This window comes from Ambystoma mexicanum, chromosome 10 (genome assembly GCF_040938575.1).
Source record: "Ambystoma mexicanum isolate Mex_15411 chromosome 10, UKY_AmexF1_1, whole genome shotgun sequence".
Classification (NCBI taxonomy): domain Eukaryota; kingdom Metazoa; phylum Chordata; class Amphibia; order Caudata; family Ambystomatidae; genus Ambystoma; species Ambystoma mexicanum.
In genome coordinates this window covers 1128198580-1128217395 of record NC_090932.1, presented here as the reverse complement: position 1 = coordinate 1128217395, position 18816 = coordinate 1128198580, and the positions used below count along the sequence as shown (strand labels likewise).

The following is an 18816-nucleotide window of genomic DNA, read 5'->3' as shown; positions in this document are numbered from 1 at the left end:
GTCCTATGGGAGTCGTCGGCGTACAGTAGGCGGCTGATCTGGGCTCCTCCCAGTTTTGGTGGGAAAGATCGGATTAGTTTTTCGGAGTCTTGAAAGTCCCCTAGGTAAGTCCAGAACAGCGCGGGGGCGAGTGGGCAGCCTTGCTTGACACCTCTGGATTTTTTTATCTCTCCCGAGAGGGACCCTTGTTGATTTAACCTTACTCTCATTGATGTGCCTGAGTATAAGGCTTTAATCGGGTTCAAGATCTCAGCTGGGCATTTCCAATTTATTAGTTTCTGCCATAATCTAGTACGATACACTTTATCGAAGGCCTGTGTTAGGTCAACAAATGTGATGTATAGGTTAGGTTTTCCTTCGAGGATCTTGTTTTTCAGTGTGTTCAATATCAAGATATTAGCGTTCGTACCCAGGTTCTTCTTGAATCCTGTTTGGAGGTTATCATGACAGGGGGCGTTGGTTGCCCACCCAAGGAAGTGTTGCAGAAGGAGGGATCCGAATAATTTGCCTATTGAGTCCAAAAGGGCTATAGGGCGAATGTTTGTTGGGTCAGCTCTGTTACCCTTTTTGTAAATTGGGACTATGTTCGCACAGGTCCATGATGGGGGTATTGATCTGGAAGCTGCGCAGCGAGCAAAAATAGTACTCAGAAGAATGGACCACGCTTCAGGATGGGTTTTGAGATCGACATTTGTTATCCCATCCGGGCCTGGTGCGCGGGACGGTTTTAGTTTTCTTATCTGTGTTCGAATGTCATCCTGGTCGGTGATGTTAGTCCATGCGGAGGTGGTTTCGAATGTTTTAACCTCGGTGGACTTCGGTTCTTTGAATAAGGCTTCAAAGTGGGCCTCCCATTCTACGGCCGCGATTCCGTTTAATTGGTCAGGGAGGGCACCTGGGGTAGCTGAGTGGATGAGAGTCCAGAAGTCTCTGGCGTGATTGCCGTTTATTGCCCTGAGGATGTTTTCGGCATCTTGTTGGAAAAGATTATGTCGGTGGCCTCTCAGCCAGTTTTTGTAAGTTTTTACAGCTGTTGAGACGACAGATGCTGCTAAAGGTTGTTTCAATGTCAGAGCGAGTCTTTTAGTTCTCCTTAGCTCTCTCTTTTTCTCTTGGATTAGTTTGTCGAATGTATGCGTCCGCTGTGGACGGTTTTCACTGTTCTTTCCACGTGGGATTCTGAATGCTGTCAACAGAGGAATGTAGTCGGTCGGTGACAGCTGATTTCGTGAAGTAAAGTCTTTGTAAGCTGTTGTTATTGAGTTTACGGCTTTTTCGGTCATTTTCAATCTTGTGCCTTGCGATGTTAGGTCGATGTTATTTGTACCCATTACATCAAAACAAAAGACACCTAATGCCCAACCAGATGCAAACCTCACATGCAGAAAAGTGCAGGCCCCACAATACATGCCACCACTTAAAAGAGAATTTTAAAAATGGACAACCCTTCACCTGTAAGGTGAACCAAAACATCTACCAAGAACATCGCACCCTGAATCACCATCACCAGCACCCTAAATGCCCTGAAAGCCCAACCCACGAGAACCAAAACAATAAAACAGAGCATCCACCAGTCCCAATCTGACCCTTGGAACATGGGCCTGCCACACCGATACATGCCTAAATGAACAATACACTAACATCCTAACCCCTTCAAGCACCAACACCTTCCGTCCCGAGCTGCCCCTCAGGCCAACAGACCTGCCACATTCGAGTACATACCCGCTCAACCCAGAGCAACTACCCGCTACCTACTGAAGAGCCCGGCAACCTTACACTAAATTCCCACCTGGTACCAACCAAAAAGTTTCCAGGAGTTCAACCCCGGAATCCCTACCATCAATGAACTCCCCGCATAACCCTAGGCCCCAAGCCATTGTCAAAACACCTAACTAATCCCTTGGCCCCTAGCCAAAGCCAAAGATTACATGAACACCAAATGCCCTCCACCCCGGTGCTAAAAGGAGAAGCAAACGACCTATGGCAACCTCAGCCACTCTCAATGACAACCTGGTCACGCCATTTGCCAAAACATCTAAACCAAATATCAGATGAACACTAAATGCCCTCCAAACTGATGCTAAAGGAAAGAGCATACGACCTATGGCTACCTCAGCCACTCTCAATAGTAACCTGCACAACTGTCATCCTCCTCCAACAAGAAGTAAGGATCCAAGTACATGTGCGAAACACACACCGCTATTCCACAGCACGCGCACATTAATCACAGCTTCATAGACCCTTTACCCTATGACATGTATTGAGCATCCCCCCAAAAGACCCCAACCATAGAAACGGTATGTCATGCCCAAAGTAAAGATGCACATGTCATTATGAATCAATGCCCAACAAAACAGTTGAACCCACCCCCCAAAGTGCAACATGTAAAAACGAAATTGCAAGTAAAACAAGTCCCAAAACATTCAGCAACAGTCCATGCTGTATGGAGAACGTTAGACCAATTTCGCAATGTAGTCCATCCTGTCAAAACAAAATTTCATGTATAACAAGTTCCACAAACATTCACCGAAAGTCCCATGCTGTAAAGGAAATGTTAAAACACCATTGGCAATAGAGTCCTTCCTGTAAAAATATCAAATTTCAACAGTCCATGCCCCGAAAATCTCCTTTACCCCACGCCTCCCCCCTCTGGATGCGAAAACACAATCACATTACAAAGTTTAATGTCGTTACATATCAGGAAACATAATGCACACTTGACGGGGCCACTACACAAACTGTTACATACGTACCATCCACACCAATTGCACCGCACGGCCCACACATAGACGCTAACAGAGGCCACAAACGCTACCCACACACACGCATTCACACTGGCCTCGACAACTCGTAATACTTCAAATCTCACTCAAAGTGAGACATTTTAAACTCATGTAAAATTCAAACAAATCCGGATCAAAGCCCTTGAGGCTGTTAAGCAGGGAACAGCAACCGTCGCACAATTCCTCCTTGCTGCTTACATCAGACCCACATGCCAGACATCCACGACCACACGTCCTCTTTGGAGGTACACAGTACCTTAATCCACTGTCGGGTCTGCCTAAGTGTGTGCTTTTGTGAAGTGCTCTGTATGTTGAGATGCGGGGTGGGGGTTCGGGTCTGTATGGGTGCATGGTGTATGCTTGTGAGTTTGTATGCTGAGTTGGGGGTTGGGGGCTCAGGTTTGTATGGATGCATGGTGTATTGGTGTATGCTTGTGAGTTTGTTTGCTGAGTTGGGTTTTGGGGGGGCTCAGGTTTGTATGGGTGCATAGTGTATTGGTGTATGCTTGTGAGTTTGTATGCTGAGTTGGGGGCTCGGGTTTGTATGGGTGCATGGTGTATTGGTGTATGCTTGTGAGTTTGTATGCTGAGTTGGGGGGCTCGGGTTTGTATGGGTGCAATGTGTATGCTTGTGAGTTTCTATGCTGAGCTGGTGGTGGGGGTTCAGGTCTGTATGGGTGCATGGTGTATTGGTGTATGCTTGTGAGTTTGTATGCTGAGTTGGGGGTTGCGAGGCTTAGGTTTGTATGGGTGTATTGGTGTATGTTTGTGAGTTTATATGCTGAGTTGGTGGTGGAGGTTCGGGTCTGTATGGGTGCATGGTGTATGCTTGTTAGTCTGTATGTAGGGGTAGGAGTGGGGGTTTGGGGTCTGTATGGGTATGTATGCATGGTGCATGCTTGGTGGCATAAGGCATAGTGTTTGGTTGGGGGCCATGGGGCATAATGTTTGGTTGGGGGTGGGAGCCATGGGGCATAGTGTTTGGTTGGGGATTGGGGGCCATGGGGCATAGTGTTTGGTTGAGGGGTGGGGGCCATGGGGCATAGTGCTTGGTTGGGGGTAGGGGCCATGGGGCATAGTGTTTGGTTAGGGGGTGGGGGCCATGGGGCATAGTGTTTGGTTGGGGGTAGGGGCCATGGGGCATCATGTTTGGTTGGGGAGTGGGGGCCATGGGGCATAGTGTTTGGTTGGGCGGTGGGTGTCATGGGGCATTGTGTTTGGTTGGGGGGTGGGGGCCATGGGGCATAGTGTTTGGTTGGGGAGTAGGGGCCATGGGACATAGTGTTTGGTTGGGGAGTGGGGGCCATGGGGCATGGTGTTTGGTTGGGGTGTGAGGGCCATGGGGGATAGTGTTTGGTTGAGGGGTGGGAGCCATGGGGCATAGTGTTTGGTTGAGGGGTGGGAGCCATGGGGCATAGTGTTTGGTTGAGGGGTGGGTGTCATGGGGCATAGTGCTTGGTTGAGGGCTGGGGGCCATGGGGCATAGTGCTTGGTTGGGGGTAGGGGCCATGGGGCATAGAGTTTTGTTGGGGGGTGGGGGCCATGGGGCATAGTGTTTGGTTAGGGGGGTAGGGGCCATGAGGCATAGTGTTTGGTTGGGAAGTGGGGGCCATGGGGCATAGTGTTTGGTTGGGGAGTGGGGCCCATGGGGCATAGTGCTTGGTTGAGGGGTGAGGGCCATGGGGCATAGTGTTTGGATGGGGGATGAGGGCCATGGGGCAAAGTGTTTGGTTGGGGGTAGGGGCCATGAGGCATAGTGTTTGGTTGAGGGGTGGGTGTCATGGGGCATAGTGTTTGGTTGAGGGGTGGGGGCCATCAGGCATAGTGTTTGGTTGAGGGGAGGGGCCATGGGGCATAGTGTTTGGTTGAGGGGTGGGTGTCATGGGGCAGAGTGTTTGGTTGAGGGGTGGGGGCCATGGGGCATAGTGTTTGGTTGGGGGGTAGGGGCCATGGGACATAGTGTTTGGTTGGGGGTGGGGGCCATGGGGCATAGTGTCGCAGTGAACCCAATAATAAAGCTAAAACAGGCACAGTTAGGAGATGTACATCCTTTGCTTTGTGGAAACCTGACCACGCCACGCCCCGCCGCGCCTACCGCCTCACCCACATTTACTTTTCAGCCCACTATAGCCCTCATGTAAGGTACTTTCGGCCCTCTGTCAAAATCAGTTGTGCAGCCCTGATCTAGGGTGTCCAGCTGATTGTTCCAATATACGTTAACCACCAACAGCTTCCTTCTTAGCCCCCTGCATACCACCTCTATTTCTGCAGCCAAGATTCCTTCTATTACATTGGATAAAATACAAGATTACATCTTATTGCCAACAGTAATCCACCCATTGGTCTACCTCTCTTGGGTTTCTTAGCCTCTTGCTGTAATATGGTAAACCCGTCTCGGCACAACTTGGTACTAAGCCAGGTTTCCTGAAAGGTAATAATGTCATACTCATCAAAAATGTGGTTTGCTTCCTCAAAAGCCTAGAAAGCTGTTGTATCCTCGTGTGTTCCAATTTAGGCATTGCATGTTCTCATTTGTCAGAGAGTCACCTGACAACTCCTTGCTCCCAGTACTTCATCTTTCAATAACTGGAGAACAGACAGGGCCAACCCATGTTGCTCACTTAATGGGGTGTTAGTTATCACCTCCTTTGCTTTTACACTACTTGTGAGCAAGCTTTCCGTACACTTGGTTTTGCCCAGCCCATTTTACTCTGGACCGCTCCTCACATAGGTTCAGAAAGCATACTTCTCACCTGCTGACGTTCTTCATACACCACACGTCCATACTTCAGTATTTCCTCTCTTTCCTCTAAAACCATACGTTTAACAAATGACGACTTCCAGGCCACTTCTGCAAGGTCACATCTATCCTCAAATGGGAAACTGACATATATTATATCACCTGTCGATAGCTTTGCCTGACTACTGGCCTGCCTCAATAAAGTGAGGATAGTAGATCTATTGAGCACGATATTCAAATCAACATATTGACACATTTCAAAGTACATAATATTCGGGTCTCGTGCTGACTTCATCCTTCAGTCGCCTTCAACCCCCTTGTCAATGTGTTGATTTTCATTCCTTTGTGCCCTACTCCTCTTGGTGATATAATTGTCTTTCTCTCGCATTGTTTTTGTTGTGCAAAAGAGGCTCCCCAATCGATCCATTGGGGACACTCTGGGTTGGCCTTCAGGGTTCCGCACTACTTCCTCCGTCCAGTCCCGGACCTCCTTGGCCTTATTTAGGTCACTCAATTGTTCTGCCCCTATCGTTAAGTGTTCCTGGGATAGATCCCTGTGTGTGCAGATTCCACACTTGTCCTTGATTGTGGCATTCCTGATTGGTCGTGGGGATAGAAAAAAGTGAGGCCAATTGTTCCTTTGCTTCTGCTACCATCAGCCTTTCTTTCACCTGTTCTTTCATAGGGCTTAATTTCCCCTGATCAATACTGTCTTTCTCTCGGACAGGTGATGCCGATAGCGATACTTAGACCGATTGCCTTCATCTTTGATGAAAGCTGCTTGTTGGCCGTTAATCTCTCTTTCTTTCCCAATTTGGTATTTAATGGGATATCAGAGGAATCACTATCAGATGTAATATATTCCCCCATTTCAATTAGGCTTATTGAGTCTCTTTCTTGATCCATATCCATAGGGGTGTCTTTTGCTGCAACGGCCCCCATCACAGGTAATTTTCTTAGTTTACTGGTACCTTCGCCGTTGGTTTTTTGTGCCTCATCCTTCTTTGATTGCCACAGTACATCTCTTAAATATTTCCTTGAGTCTTTCTTCAATTGGCTCCTCCTATCATTCAATGTTTTTATCTTTGCTTTTCTTGGATTCTTAGGTGAAGATGTTATTTTCTCCTAGGATACTTTTATTGTTGTAAGTACTTCCTCAGTGCTGTCATTTGTTCCACTGCTTTTTCACTTGTGCTTTTTGTCGTTTTTTGCAAGTTAAAGCAGCTAGTACTCAATATGTAAACTTTTACATTTAGCTCCGACAAGATTAGTGTATGTGCTCTTACCTCATCCCTAATGTTATCATCTAGGGCAACTTGAGCACTCAATATGGAGTTGAGCGCTGAGATTGACCGCGATGACAATTTTATACATTCATCTGCTTCACGTAAGGTGTGATGAAGTATGTTTGTTCTGCTTGCTTCTGGACTTTGTGCAATATTACTTAATGACATTAATTCCACTAGCTCTGATGGTGATCCTCTCAAAGGGCCGTGCACTCCATCATAATGATCCTCAGGACACCTGTAACCATCAGCTACCCCCCTTCTTTGTATGTACTGGGAGGCACATGCCCTTGTTAACTGAGGTGTCTCCTTCTACACAGCCCAGCTCTCCAACACCCTCCAAGAAGCTGATGTCACTCATATTGCCTTATCTAGATTCAATTGAGCGGGTGGGCGAGTGTTCTTTTCCATCGTACTCGCCCCCACGGGCTTAAAGAAGCTGTGTTGCCTTTGTGACACATCAGGAGTTCATTGGTTTTCCCCCACATTACTATCTGTTGGGGGTACAACTTGTATTTGGGCTGTTTCCCGCTGAATATTGGGTATACTCTCATTCCCCATCATAGTTGAGGTTTGCTTTGCCCCTGAGAGGCCCAAACCAGCACAAATGGCATTCAGGAGACAATTTCCCGGCTGTAGTGTCGGTGGTGCTGTATTCACAGAATCCGCCAGGCTAATCAGGCCCCCTGACATCACATCTCTATCTTCTTGAGATTGCATTGCTAGTTCAGGTGATTGAGTCTTTGATCATGTTTTCTGCTGATTCGTCTGCTTTCGCAGGACTGTGACTGTCAGCGTAGATTGCTTCTTTCTTGCTTGGCAGGCGGCATCATTGAATTTACCAGCCTATAATGTGCCAATGATCGTACAGTTTAAACTTAGTTAAGGATCTGATGTAGTAAGTTTCGACCCTTGTGCCAAAAGTAGAGGAGCTCCAGGATTATGCCCACAGTCACTCCTCTCCCAGGCCACTTTGGATCTGTGCTATAATGTGAAAACATGCGAGTAAAGGCACAGGTAAAGGCACAGACTACTATAGCACAAGCTGACTCCACTTAATTGCCTAATGGGGGCCTAATGTGGGCTTAGTGTGTCTGATCTACACAAAAAGTCTCACCAAAGTCTCACAGGACACCCCCTAGGTTGCACGTTTTTTAAGCTTCCCCTCCAACGGCAGCTGCTATTTAATATAAGTGCATAGCAAGGAGAGTAAAGTCTAGAGGAAGCTCAAAGCCTCTAATAGCCTGCAGGCACTTCCTCTCTCTCCCTTCTCTCCCCGTGAAGTAAGACCCGGGCACAGAAATATTTTTGTAGCCACTTTTGTCAGGGGAAGTCTTTTGAGTCAGGCAAAGTGCGAACAAAGTGTGAAAAAGCTAACATAACGGCCCACATGAGACCGTTAATTCTGATTACTCACAAAAATAAAAAACCTTATAAGGCACCACTTAACTTGAGTAACAATTGAAACAGTCACAAAGTGACTTTTATAGCAAACCCCATAAACCACAATAAATCCACCAGGGCGTGCAGAGAAAAGAGTTCAATGAGCACAATGTGCGCAATAGGTGAGAGCTTTCAGTGTGTGGGCATTTGCACAGGGCCACATGGCCACAATAAACAACAGTAAGAATTCGCAGCACCCCCAGCCAAAACTGGCTGGCACAAAAACAAGCCCAAGCCCACGTGGCAGGCATCTGGCCCGACTCGCAATCAGGTTGCAGGGCTACTTTCACAAAGCTCACCCGCTGCAGCCTCCACCGGCGAGGGCCAAGGGCCAAACGACCAGCCGTGTGAATCACCACCGCACTGCACCACACCGTGACTCGTTTGTCTGTGTTCCCCGCTCTTGCTCTCTGTGCTCCGCTCACCGAAATCAGAGGAAAGCACATACAAGCATGGAGAAATGTGTCAAGCCGCACCTCACTGCCATAGTAAGACCAGAAAACAAAGAGGCCGCTCCCGACACAATTAGCACTCCAACCATGTTTCTTGTAGGGAGATAATTGTATGTGTCTTAAATGTCATACTTATTGCTGGGTTAGAGAATAAATGTGAATGGCCTTGTGTATTCCAAGACAAGATGGAAAATTGTTCTTTCTGGGAGACCGAGGGAAAAGCTACATGGTCAACCTCAATGTTGCATCGCATTCAGCAACCATGATCAGTCTTTAGTTTTCCCTGATTCCTTCATTCTTTGTTTTAGACATTCAATCTCACCCCCACACAAATTATCAACCTCCAGTTTCTTTAAACAACTTTTAGTTAGTGTTCCCATATAATGGGATAGATCAAAACCACATACTTTGAGACTCTGAGACTCTCTCTCTCATTCATAATTGCATTACAAACTAATTGTGAATTAAAATAAATAATTAAACGGTCAGTTCTGTACCTGTCTATAAAATCTAGCCTTCCCAAATCACCAGAACGAGATCCCCACCAAACCTGGGATCTCAGAAAGAAGGTTCAGGATTGATGAGCATCTTAAAATCACTGACCTATTTTCGGGAAGACACCTTCGAACAGAATTACAAAAGGGTATTCACAGCAATTTTCTTCCATATTAACAGTTTTAGTGATATATTCAGTGCCTGGAATTGGCTTAATGGTGTTCACACTTACTCCCAATGCTGCCAATGGACCTTTTGGCCAGCGATCTGCCAATGCACCGCTCATATGTACTTGTGTACCCTGAACCACCCCAGAGTATGATTGATCACAAGAACCACCATTATTTAATTGATTACTCTGTAAATTAGAGGATCTGTTCACTACGTTTACACCTTAAGTTATTTGGTTGCCTATTCCCTGGTGCACATGTTGAGTAGAAGAAGACCCCATTCGTTGGTTGCCAACGTTGAAATAACCTTTCTTACAATTATTCAATCGCCCCTTAGGGTTGCCAAGATGTGCAGCAGGGGGAACAGTAGTCAGATCAATAATAGCAGAGCAAACATCTACTTGGGGTGCAATCTAGACATTAGCTCCCCTAATAGGGTCTACCACTGTGGCTGTAGATGACGCAACAGTGGGTACCATCAGGGGGTGTGTTGAGATCAGAGCTTCAGGAAACTTTTAGACACTGGATTGTTTCTTTTTGGAGCTTGACAGTTCTTAATTTTTTGTCCTGTAAGCCTTTCATTTTACTTATAGCAGTTAGCCTAGATGTTAAATTCTGAACTGGTTCTTCCGCTATGTGAATGACCTCCCGGCCCACACCAATGCAGTGGCTAACCACATCCTGCTCAGGCACCCTGTTTGTCAAGTCATGATTTATGGATAATCCTTGCATAGGGATCACAACAGGGGGGAGTAAACTAATACCATTTTCTCTTGTATTTATACAATTGCTATTAACCAATGTCTCCCCCCACTATTGTCATTTGAGATCAATAAAAGAGCAGGATTTGCAGAGTTTTGAGTAGTACCTTCCTTGACAAGAACCACTGATCCATTACTAAGCCCCCCAACCTTAATCTCCATTTGTTGTTCATTCTGGGACACTGAGATTTTAGAGTTCTGGTTGAATAAGAACTCTAGCCGCTATGTCCAGTTTCACGTTATCAAATTTAAATTACAAGGATTCCAATAAGACCGAGTTTGATTTGACCTCCATTTTCAAATTCTCATATAATGAGACTAAAATACATAAAACCTGGTTTATTTCAGTCAATGTCTGTTCAGATTGATTCTCTCTATTACGGTTTATTTCTGGAAAATGTAAAGAAGTCCTCCTTGACGGAGCAAATGATGGGGGTGAATCTATTGAAGAGAGTGAAGAGTCAAAATCAGGCACATATCTCTCCCCCACAGCCGGCGGTGCATCCATGTAACTATCTTCATTTAATGTTCTTCTTCTTCTTCTTGTTAGGATGACTCCAGAAATGTGAAGCCAGTGATTTCCATCTATTAAGATGATGTTTGCCAAAAAGAGCACCAATCAGCCATCAATCTCCTAATTTAATGTTACACTGGGTGATCGTACATCAGTAATTACTACTGTCTGCGATGGGACATTAATGCTCCTATCAGTGATATTGAAATCACATTTTGCATGATCTTGCTGCTTTGCCCCTGATGGATTGGTCCCAACTGTTAAGGAAGTATCGACAGGACACCCCTCTTCCACAATTTTAAGCATAGGCTTTGCTTTAGCCTTTGGGTGGAAAAAAGACGTAATCTGCTTCAAAGATTCTTTTGGCTTGTAAACCCCCAGGGTGCTTTGAACCAAAGAGCACTTCTGGCTACTAAACGTTAGTTATTTCCTGAATGGCCTCAATTCCTTGTTAGAGTCCTGGAATAGACGCATAATTCAGAGATTTAGGAAGGGGAAGATTTATGGCTGTTAGCATTTCTGCATCAGAGATGTACTTCTGTTTCTGTTGAAGAAGCATTCCTGATTTCCCACTTCTAAGATTGTACCTATGTGCAGTTTCACGTTATCAAATTTAAATGACAATGATTCCAATAAGACAGAGATTGATTTAACCTCCATTTTAAAATTCTCATATATTGAGACTAAAGTACATAAAACCTGGTTTATTTCAGTCAATGGGCCTCATTACATTGTTGCCAGACCGGAAACAATGGTGCTGGTAAGCTCACGGCACACTTGTTTCCGGACCAGCAAACTACGTGTTTGCCTCTTGGAGCCGCTGTGCCCGACAGGTCTGACCCTGCGGGGCGCAGCATGCAAACCCTTCACGGAAGCACCAGCACCATTAGCAACGATGCCGGTGCTTCCGTGTCCCCACTCCCATAGAGTTGGATGGGACTCTATGGGAATGGGGATTAACAAATATACAAGCGCCTGACTTCTCGACCACAGCACTCGTAATAAGCCGGTGGCACCCGGAAGTCAGGCGCCGGTACATTTTTACCGGTCCGGTGGCAAACCAACGGTAGCACCAGCAGGGTTACCGCCGGACCCATAATGATCCCCAATGTCTGTTCAGATTGATTCTCTCTATTACAGTTTATTTCTGGAAAATGTAAAGAAGTTCTCCTTGACAGAGCAAATGATGGGGGTGAATCTATTGAAGAGAGTGAAGAGTCAAAAACGGACACGTATCTTTCCCCCACAGTCGGCGGTGCATCCATGTAACTATTTTCATTTAATGTTACACTAGGTGATCGCATCAGTAATTGCTACTGTCTGCCATGGGACATTAATCCACCTGTCGGTGATATTGAAATCACATGTTGCATGATCTTGCTGCTTTGCCCCTGATGGATTGGTCCCAACTGTTAAGGAAGTATCGACAGGACACCTCTCTTCCCCAATTTCAAGCATAAGCTTTGCTTTAGCTTTCGGGTGGAAAAAAGACGTAATCTGCTTCAAAGAGCACTGCTGGCTACATTACGTGAATTATTTATTTCCTGAATGTCCCCAATTCCTTGTTGGAGACCTGGAGTAGACACATAATCCGGAGATTTAGGAATCATTTGTGGTATTTGTCTGCAGACAAAGTAGTAAGTGGGCCATTGGGAGGCACTATTGTGCGTTAGCAGGTCCAAATAATGGACATTTAGAAATAGTGCGTGTGGTAAATCCTCATGCTATATGACACAATGACAACCAGCATTTGATCATAATATACATTTTATTTCACTATTTCTTTATTTTTTAATGATAGTTTTGAACCCAGAAGCATTTATTTCAGGTTCACTTTACCATTAAGGCTCATAATTGTAGTCTTAAATTCCGTTGGAAATAAGATATAATAATACTCTTTTTGTGTGATATGTTTCTATAATGATTTATGGCTTGTCAGATTAGTTTAGTATGTGATTTGCGTGTTTTTTAAGGCATCTGTATGAAACAATTATTTTAGCTTTTGAAAGTGCTGGGAAGATGCTGTCAGGTGCCTAAATCACAGACTTGGCGTATATCCCAGTTTCGCTGTTTTGCTAAAGAGTGTGAGCCAAGGCAATTCATTTTCTCTCACTGTTTCTTCCAAAATCGGTAGTCTCTAGAAATTATTCAGTTCACAGTTTCAGCTATTAGGAAAAAGTCTCAATTATGGTTTACTTAACTAGCTCCATATATAATAGTAAGCGGGCCATTCATATATTGCACATCGTAGCGTTGTCTCTTGGATTACTATTGGCAACTTCTTGTAACGTCACTTCCCATGATGCCTTAAGTATCTAAGACTGATGACATCCCAGGAAATGTCCTTTTCTGTGATGTCATTTTTCATGATGTCAAAGCATATGTAAATGAACGGGCCCACATGCTTTTTCCTGCATCGGGCCCCAGACATCCTAACACCGACCATGTAGAGCGACCTCTGAATGGTCAGTGTGCTGTATGTTATGTCAATAAGCTTTTGCTCTGTCTGCATCCCTACGGTAGTGGTTTTACGGCACCAAGGCTTGTCCTGATGATGGTGAATTGTGTCCTTGGCATGGGTAACTAGACCACAATCTGTAAGAGAAAGGATGAGAGTATAGGTTCAGTGGAAAAAGAATAGAAACAAACTGACAAGCAATTGGAAGGGTTCAAGAGGCTGGCAGGGGCGGGTGCCTGAGTGTGGGAGTAGGGCTGGATGTGTAAGCATTGACCATGGATCCAATGAAGGACCGGACAGTGGAAATGAAGTCTGCCCATAATACCAAGCATTTTCTGTGAAGCCATTTTCTAGTGCATTGTTGCGTTGTACTAAGATAAGTCAGAATGACCAATTCGAGATGAGCCCAAGCATTCCTTTGAAGTGGGGAGGTTCCTTCACCAGATACACTTTAAAGGTCTGCCCTGATCACCAGGGGGATAATCTGGAAGCTCAAGCATTCCCGTGAAGTGGGGAGCCTTCTTCACCAGATACACTTTAAAGGTCCACCCTGATCACCAGGGGGATAATTTGGAAGCTCAAGAATTCCCTTGAAGTGGGGAGCCTTCTTCACCACATACACTTTAAAGTCTGCCCTGATTACCGGGGGGATAATCTGGAAGCTCAAGAATTCCCTTGAAGTGGGGAGGCTCCTTCACCAGATACACTTTAAAGGTCCACCCCGATCAGCCCGGGGATAACCTGGAAGCACTGAGCCAACAGGCACAAGTGCAGGAACCAAGGGTTGGCTTAGTACAGGTAACTGTGGGGGAACACAAATAGTAGAGAGGTAGGGCGAAGATAGGGAAAGCCGTCTCCTCCAAGGGCCATGCATGCTTGGTCACACTGTGAGGGTGGCAAGTACAAAATCCCTGTTAGGTGCTGTGGAACAATGATAGAAGTAACTGCGAGTAGACTATCAGATCATGGTAGTGTGTACTCTTCTATATCAGGGAAGTACACACCTGAAATCCCTGTCCTCTGTATGTGTACAGTCTTACAGGTTTGGCATTTGCCCTATGCTGTGTATCTTTTAAAATGCCATTTGGTAAAAATGCGACCAGAAAATTGCATTGACTGTAGATTGGGGTGTGAATGATGCATGTAGAACCACAGGCTCCACAGACTTCATCTAAGCCGCCCCCTCATCTAAAGTGTCCTGTGAAACCATTTTGTAAAGTTGGCCGACTTACTCATGCACTAAGCATCTGAAACTGTCAGGTACTCTGTGCATCATTATACCAGAAACTCAGATACACCGACCTGTCAAATTTGGAATAATTCAATTCATTATTACTCGCTTACAATGACTTGTCTCGTCTTTGCATTGACTTTCCTTTTTGTAAATGTTCGATTAAACACATTGGTTACATTTGGCTCCCAGTGCTTTTGGCATAAGTAAGTGTACAGAGACCCATTAGATGAAGTCACTGCTCCCATGCTGATTCTATGTGTGATCGTTGACAAGGCACTGCCAGTGCCAAGGTCTAGTCCTCCTCTGAGTCTCTGTGCTATACTCAGTTCATGTCTTCACATCTCCGTACCTTAGATCCATACCATCCAATTAATTCAACAAATATAAATAGCTTGCAACATGTGGGGTGCCAGAGTTGGGGGGGATATGTAAGTTAATCCTTTGTTCAACCTTCGCTAACATACTGATGTCCCATTTCTTTTTTTGCAGATAGCCAAAGTCCAGAATTTAAAAAATTTCATCAGTATCAGGCCGAATTGATTGACACCAATAATAGAGTGTTGTTCATGGACAAGTCGAACGTCATGGCAAATTACAACGAATCAGGTAAGCGGCCTGTCCGGCGCGGCCACCTGACCTGATTACAGGTAATGTTAATGCCCATTGGTTGATTATGCCTTGCAAGACAAGACACGAAAGCTGGAGTTTAGAGGAAAGATGAGGCCATCACCTTCACTGGTGACGTCAACAGCACGCAAAGGTTCTCACTCCTTTCAACCTGTGGGATTTTAAGCTGTCTGAGAGAGCAACACCCCTTTTTGTGGTCTCTATTGTCTGCCTGGGTTCCATATTGTTCCATGGTGAGTTATCTGCTAGACAGCAATGATCCTGCCACCCAGATCGCCATTATCACTGCAACTTGCAGCACCACCCTCAACCATGCACTCTTATGTGAAGATCCCAACTTCTATCAGAGAAGCACATAATCTATACAGTTTACAAAGGAGCATCCGGGATCCATGTCCCCCTTGCTGACATTGTGGGAAATCCGCAGTTATTATTGTAGAAGCACTGACCAATTTTAATCTGTCAGAATGAACCAATTTCAGATATCAGAATTCTAACGGGCAGATTCTCAAAACTTTGGTTGGTGCATGTGATTACATGCGATAATGCCTCTCATCACATGCACCAAATATAGGAGCAGCCCATTCCAAAAAAGGGGATGCTAGATGCGCTTATTCCGATGCCCCATTTCACCTCTTTGCGTGTTTGCGCAAATAAGGGGACAGTTCCGCACATTTAAAAGCAAATCCCGAATTCACAGACGGGATGCTCTTTTGAATGCACAGAAATGAGGGTCATCCTCCTTCGCCTGTTGGGAACCTGCACATGTCATGAACTTTTCTTTGAGGGTGACAGTCGAGTTTAAGCTGCGGCTGTCGCCCTTGCATTTCCATTAACAAGCAGGGATGGAAATGCTTTTTTTGTGAGCATTTCACTGAGATTGGTCCTTTCCCGGATGGCAGCCAGTCATGCATTAGTGTCGGCGGAGTGTATGCAAGGGAGCTGGACAGCGCATCTTTGCTCTCCTCTTCAGCCCCTCCTAAAATGCTTAGATCACCTTTGAGAATAAGGTGACCTGCGCATTTCTACAAGTTGCGCAAATGAAACTAGCACCTTCTCTGCCCTCCTTTCGTTTGCGCTACTTTTTGAGAATCTGCCCCTCAGTGTTCACTTTTCTAATCTCCCAATGTAATGGGCAACAGTACAGACCAATTATGAACTATAGAAAGCAAAGCCCCCATTTGACATTCACTGCATGTCTGACCTGCTGAAGGCATGCATTCAATGAGGTTTGCTATGACGTGCCTGCTGGATCAATGACTGTCTCTTGGCCTCTTTGTTCACAGGGGCAATGGATATCCACACGTACAATACAAAAGCAAGCGGCTCACCTGAGATGGAGTCAACTTCGCTGTCTATCCTGGAGAAGCTTCTGGACGATCCTGTGTCAAGGTCTATCCTGCAAAAGATGCTGGGTGACTCACACTCAGTCTCTGAGTTGGACGGGTTCCTGAATAAATCAGAGTCATTATCCCCATTAGGGAGAACTCCTAAAGCCTCGACGTCACAGCGTGTCATGGAGAGCCTTTCACTTGAGTCACCCAATACAGACCAGCCAACGGAAGTTATAGAATCCTTGAAGTTATTGAAATTTAATGCTAAATTGGCAGTCGCTCTGAATTTCACTGGGACTAACTTCTACTTGGCGTGCACTGGGGACCCACCCTCACTGACTCTGGAGGTGAGTGTTTCATGGCAACTGGTATGTTGTAGAGCTTGGGCATGCGTTACATGCAGAATGTCATGCCAGAGTGTTTATTTATTTATTTTATTTATTTTGACATTTGTAACACGCACAAAACCCAGAGGCATCTAGGCGCAGAATCTTAAGAAGATGGTTACATGAGAGAAGCTTGAAGTATTACAGTTACAATGGGCATGTTACAAGTTTGCAGTTACAGTAGGCAAGTTACATACTTACATAATGCAGGTGTACAGTTATTCCAAGTACAATTTAATTGAGTGTTAATTGCAGGATCCCATTTCTTGAGGCCACTCTAGCTCAGACAGCCACAGACCAAACCAATAAGCTGGCATTTTATATTTTAAAAAAACGTTCTATGTGCCCAATACATAGAACTGTTTTATGTTTAACTGTTTGAGATCATTTCTGGGAAGAGGTTTAATGGCATGTATTCAGTGATGCGGTAGCACACTTACTGCGAGTGATATTTAATGAAGAGGAGTAATGCACTCGAAATCAGTGTGGTATGCATCCGATGAAGAGTGTTAGTGCACTTGTAATTGTTATGCACGTTCTGTGCTATTGGTTTGGGGGAAGGTGAGTAGTGCGATTGGGATCCTTATAGTACAGTATTTATGTGGGCTGTGAAGTGGTGTTCTTGCTATGAGTGCAATACTTTTTGGACGAGGAAGGGTAGTACCCTTGCAATCACTGTGATGTACGTTTGGTGAAGAAGGGTAGTGCATTCGTCACGAGTGTGATATTTGTTAGATAGACGGGTATTGTACTTACTACAATGACATGTCATGTTGGTTGATTGTATAGAGCTTATGCCACTCTAAGCCTGACTCAAAGCACCAGGTGAGGAGCATAAGAGAGAAAAAGGGACCAAGTTATATTGGAGGACAGAATAATGCACGGAGCATGACGTTATGCCATCCTAGTTGCTTGCATGCTACCTTTTCTGCCCTATGGTCACGTTAAAGAATTGCTGGAAAACAGAAGAGATAGTGGGGGACAGAAGGAAGGAGACAGAACATATGGAATAAATCATCCCAACCAGGCCCGCTAAAGGAGATCTTGATGGTAAAGATGAACTGAGGTCCTGAGATGTCAGACGAAAGTGGGTCAGGGAATCAATTCACCAAAATGCCAGTCGTAGCGGAAGTGACATCACACACCCAATGACATCACAGGAAGTGACATGGATGACATCATATTTCGTTTTCATTTTAATAAATGTATAAAGCGCTTTTCGCAAAAAAAGGACTGAATAAAAATTATCAAAAAAGTGGTACATCATATGACAGTGCAAGATGAGTTAAACCAGAAGAGGGGAAAGGCAGCCAGGAGAAAGTGGAAAGGGAAGATAGAAGATGAGCTTTTAGATTTGATTGGAAAAAACACAGAGACGTAGAGGAGCGAAGAGAAAGAGGAAGAGAAGAGCAAAGGAATGGAAACTGGGGGTTTAGGAACAGTAAGAAGGAATACGTTCTGTGATCTGAGAGAGCGAGGCAGAACATAGAACGAGTCTAACGAATAGAGAAAAGGAGAAGCCAGACCATGGGCACATTTGTACACAATTGAAACAAAATGATAAAAAAAAGAAAGGAGATGTGGTTCAAAAGGAAGCAACAAAATGGAGAGTAAGGAAGATGGAATAGAAGAACGAGAGGACAAAGAAAAAAGAAGACGAATCAAAGAGTTATAAACAGAACAAAGAGGGAGAAGATGTGAAGTAATTAATGCGAGAGAAAACCAGAGAGAATAGAAGACGTTTAGTAGCATGAAAGGAGAAATAGGGGTGAGCCCGATGGATTCTGAAAAGAGCATAACGACAAGAACGAGCAATAGAAGAGATGTGGAGTGAAAAAGAGAGCAAAGGATAAAAAATGACACCCAATTTACACGCAGATGAAGAAAAAGGCAGAGAAGAAGGAGGAAAGGAAAGAGATGGAGGAGGGAAGGTAGGAGGAATAGTTGAAGCAAGAAAAAACAGAACCTCAGTCTTAGATGGGTTGAGGTGAAGAAAATGGAAAGACATCCAGTTTTGAACAAAAGAAAGACAGTTTGTTACAGTACAGTGCACAGCAGAATCAAGAGAAGAAAAGGAGAAAAAGATCTGAGTATCATCTGTGTATGGGTGAAAGGAAAGATTGACTGAGGCAA

The 18816-nt window shown here is 44.9% G+C and overlaps 1 protein-coding gene across 1 annotated transcript in view; it reads left to right on the top strand.

Annotated features, from left to right (window-relative positions):
• The window catches only part of LOC138492985 (uncharacterized), a 174504-nt gene that overhangs the window by 111117 nt on the left and 44571 nt on the right, over positions 1 to 18816 (top strand). The window contains exons 5-6 of the mRNA XM_069620253.1: positions 14826 to 14942; positions 16250 to 16644. Of these exons, the coding sequence (XP_069476354.1) occupies positions 14826 to 14942; positions 16250 to 16644 (512 nt within the window). The remainder of the gene's footprint in view (positions 1 to 14825; positions 14943 to 16249; positions 16645 to 18816) is intronic.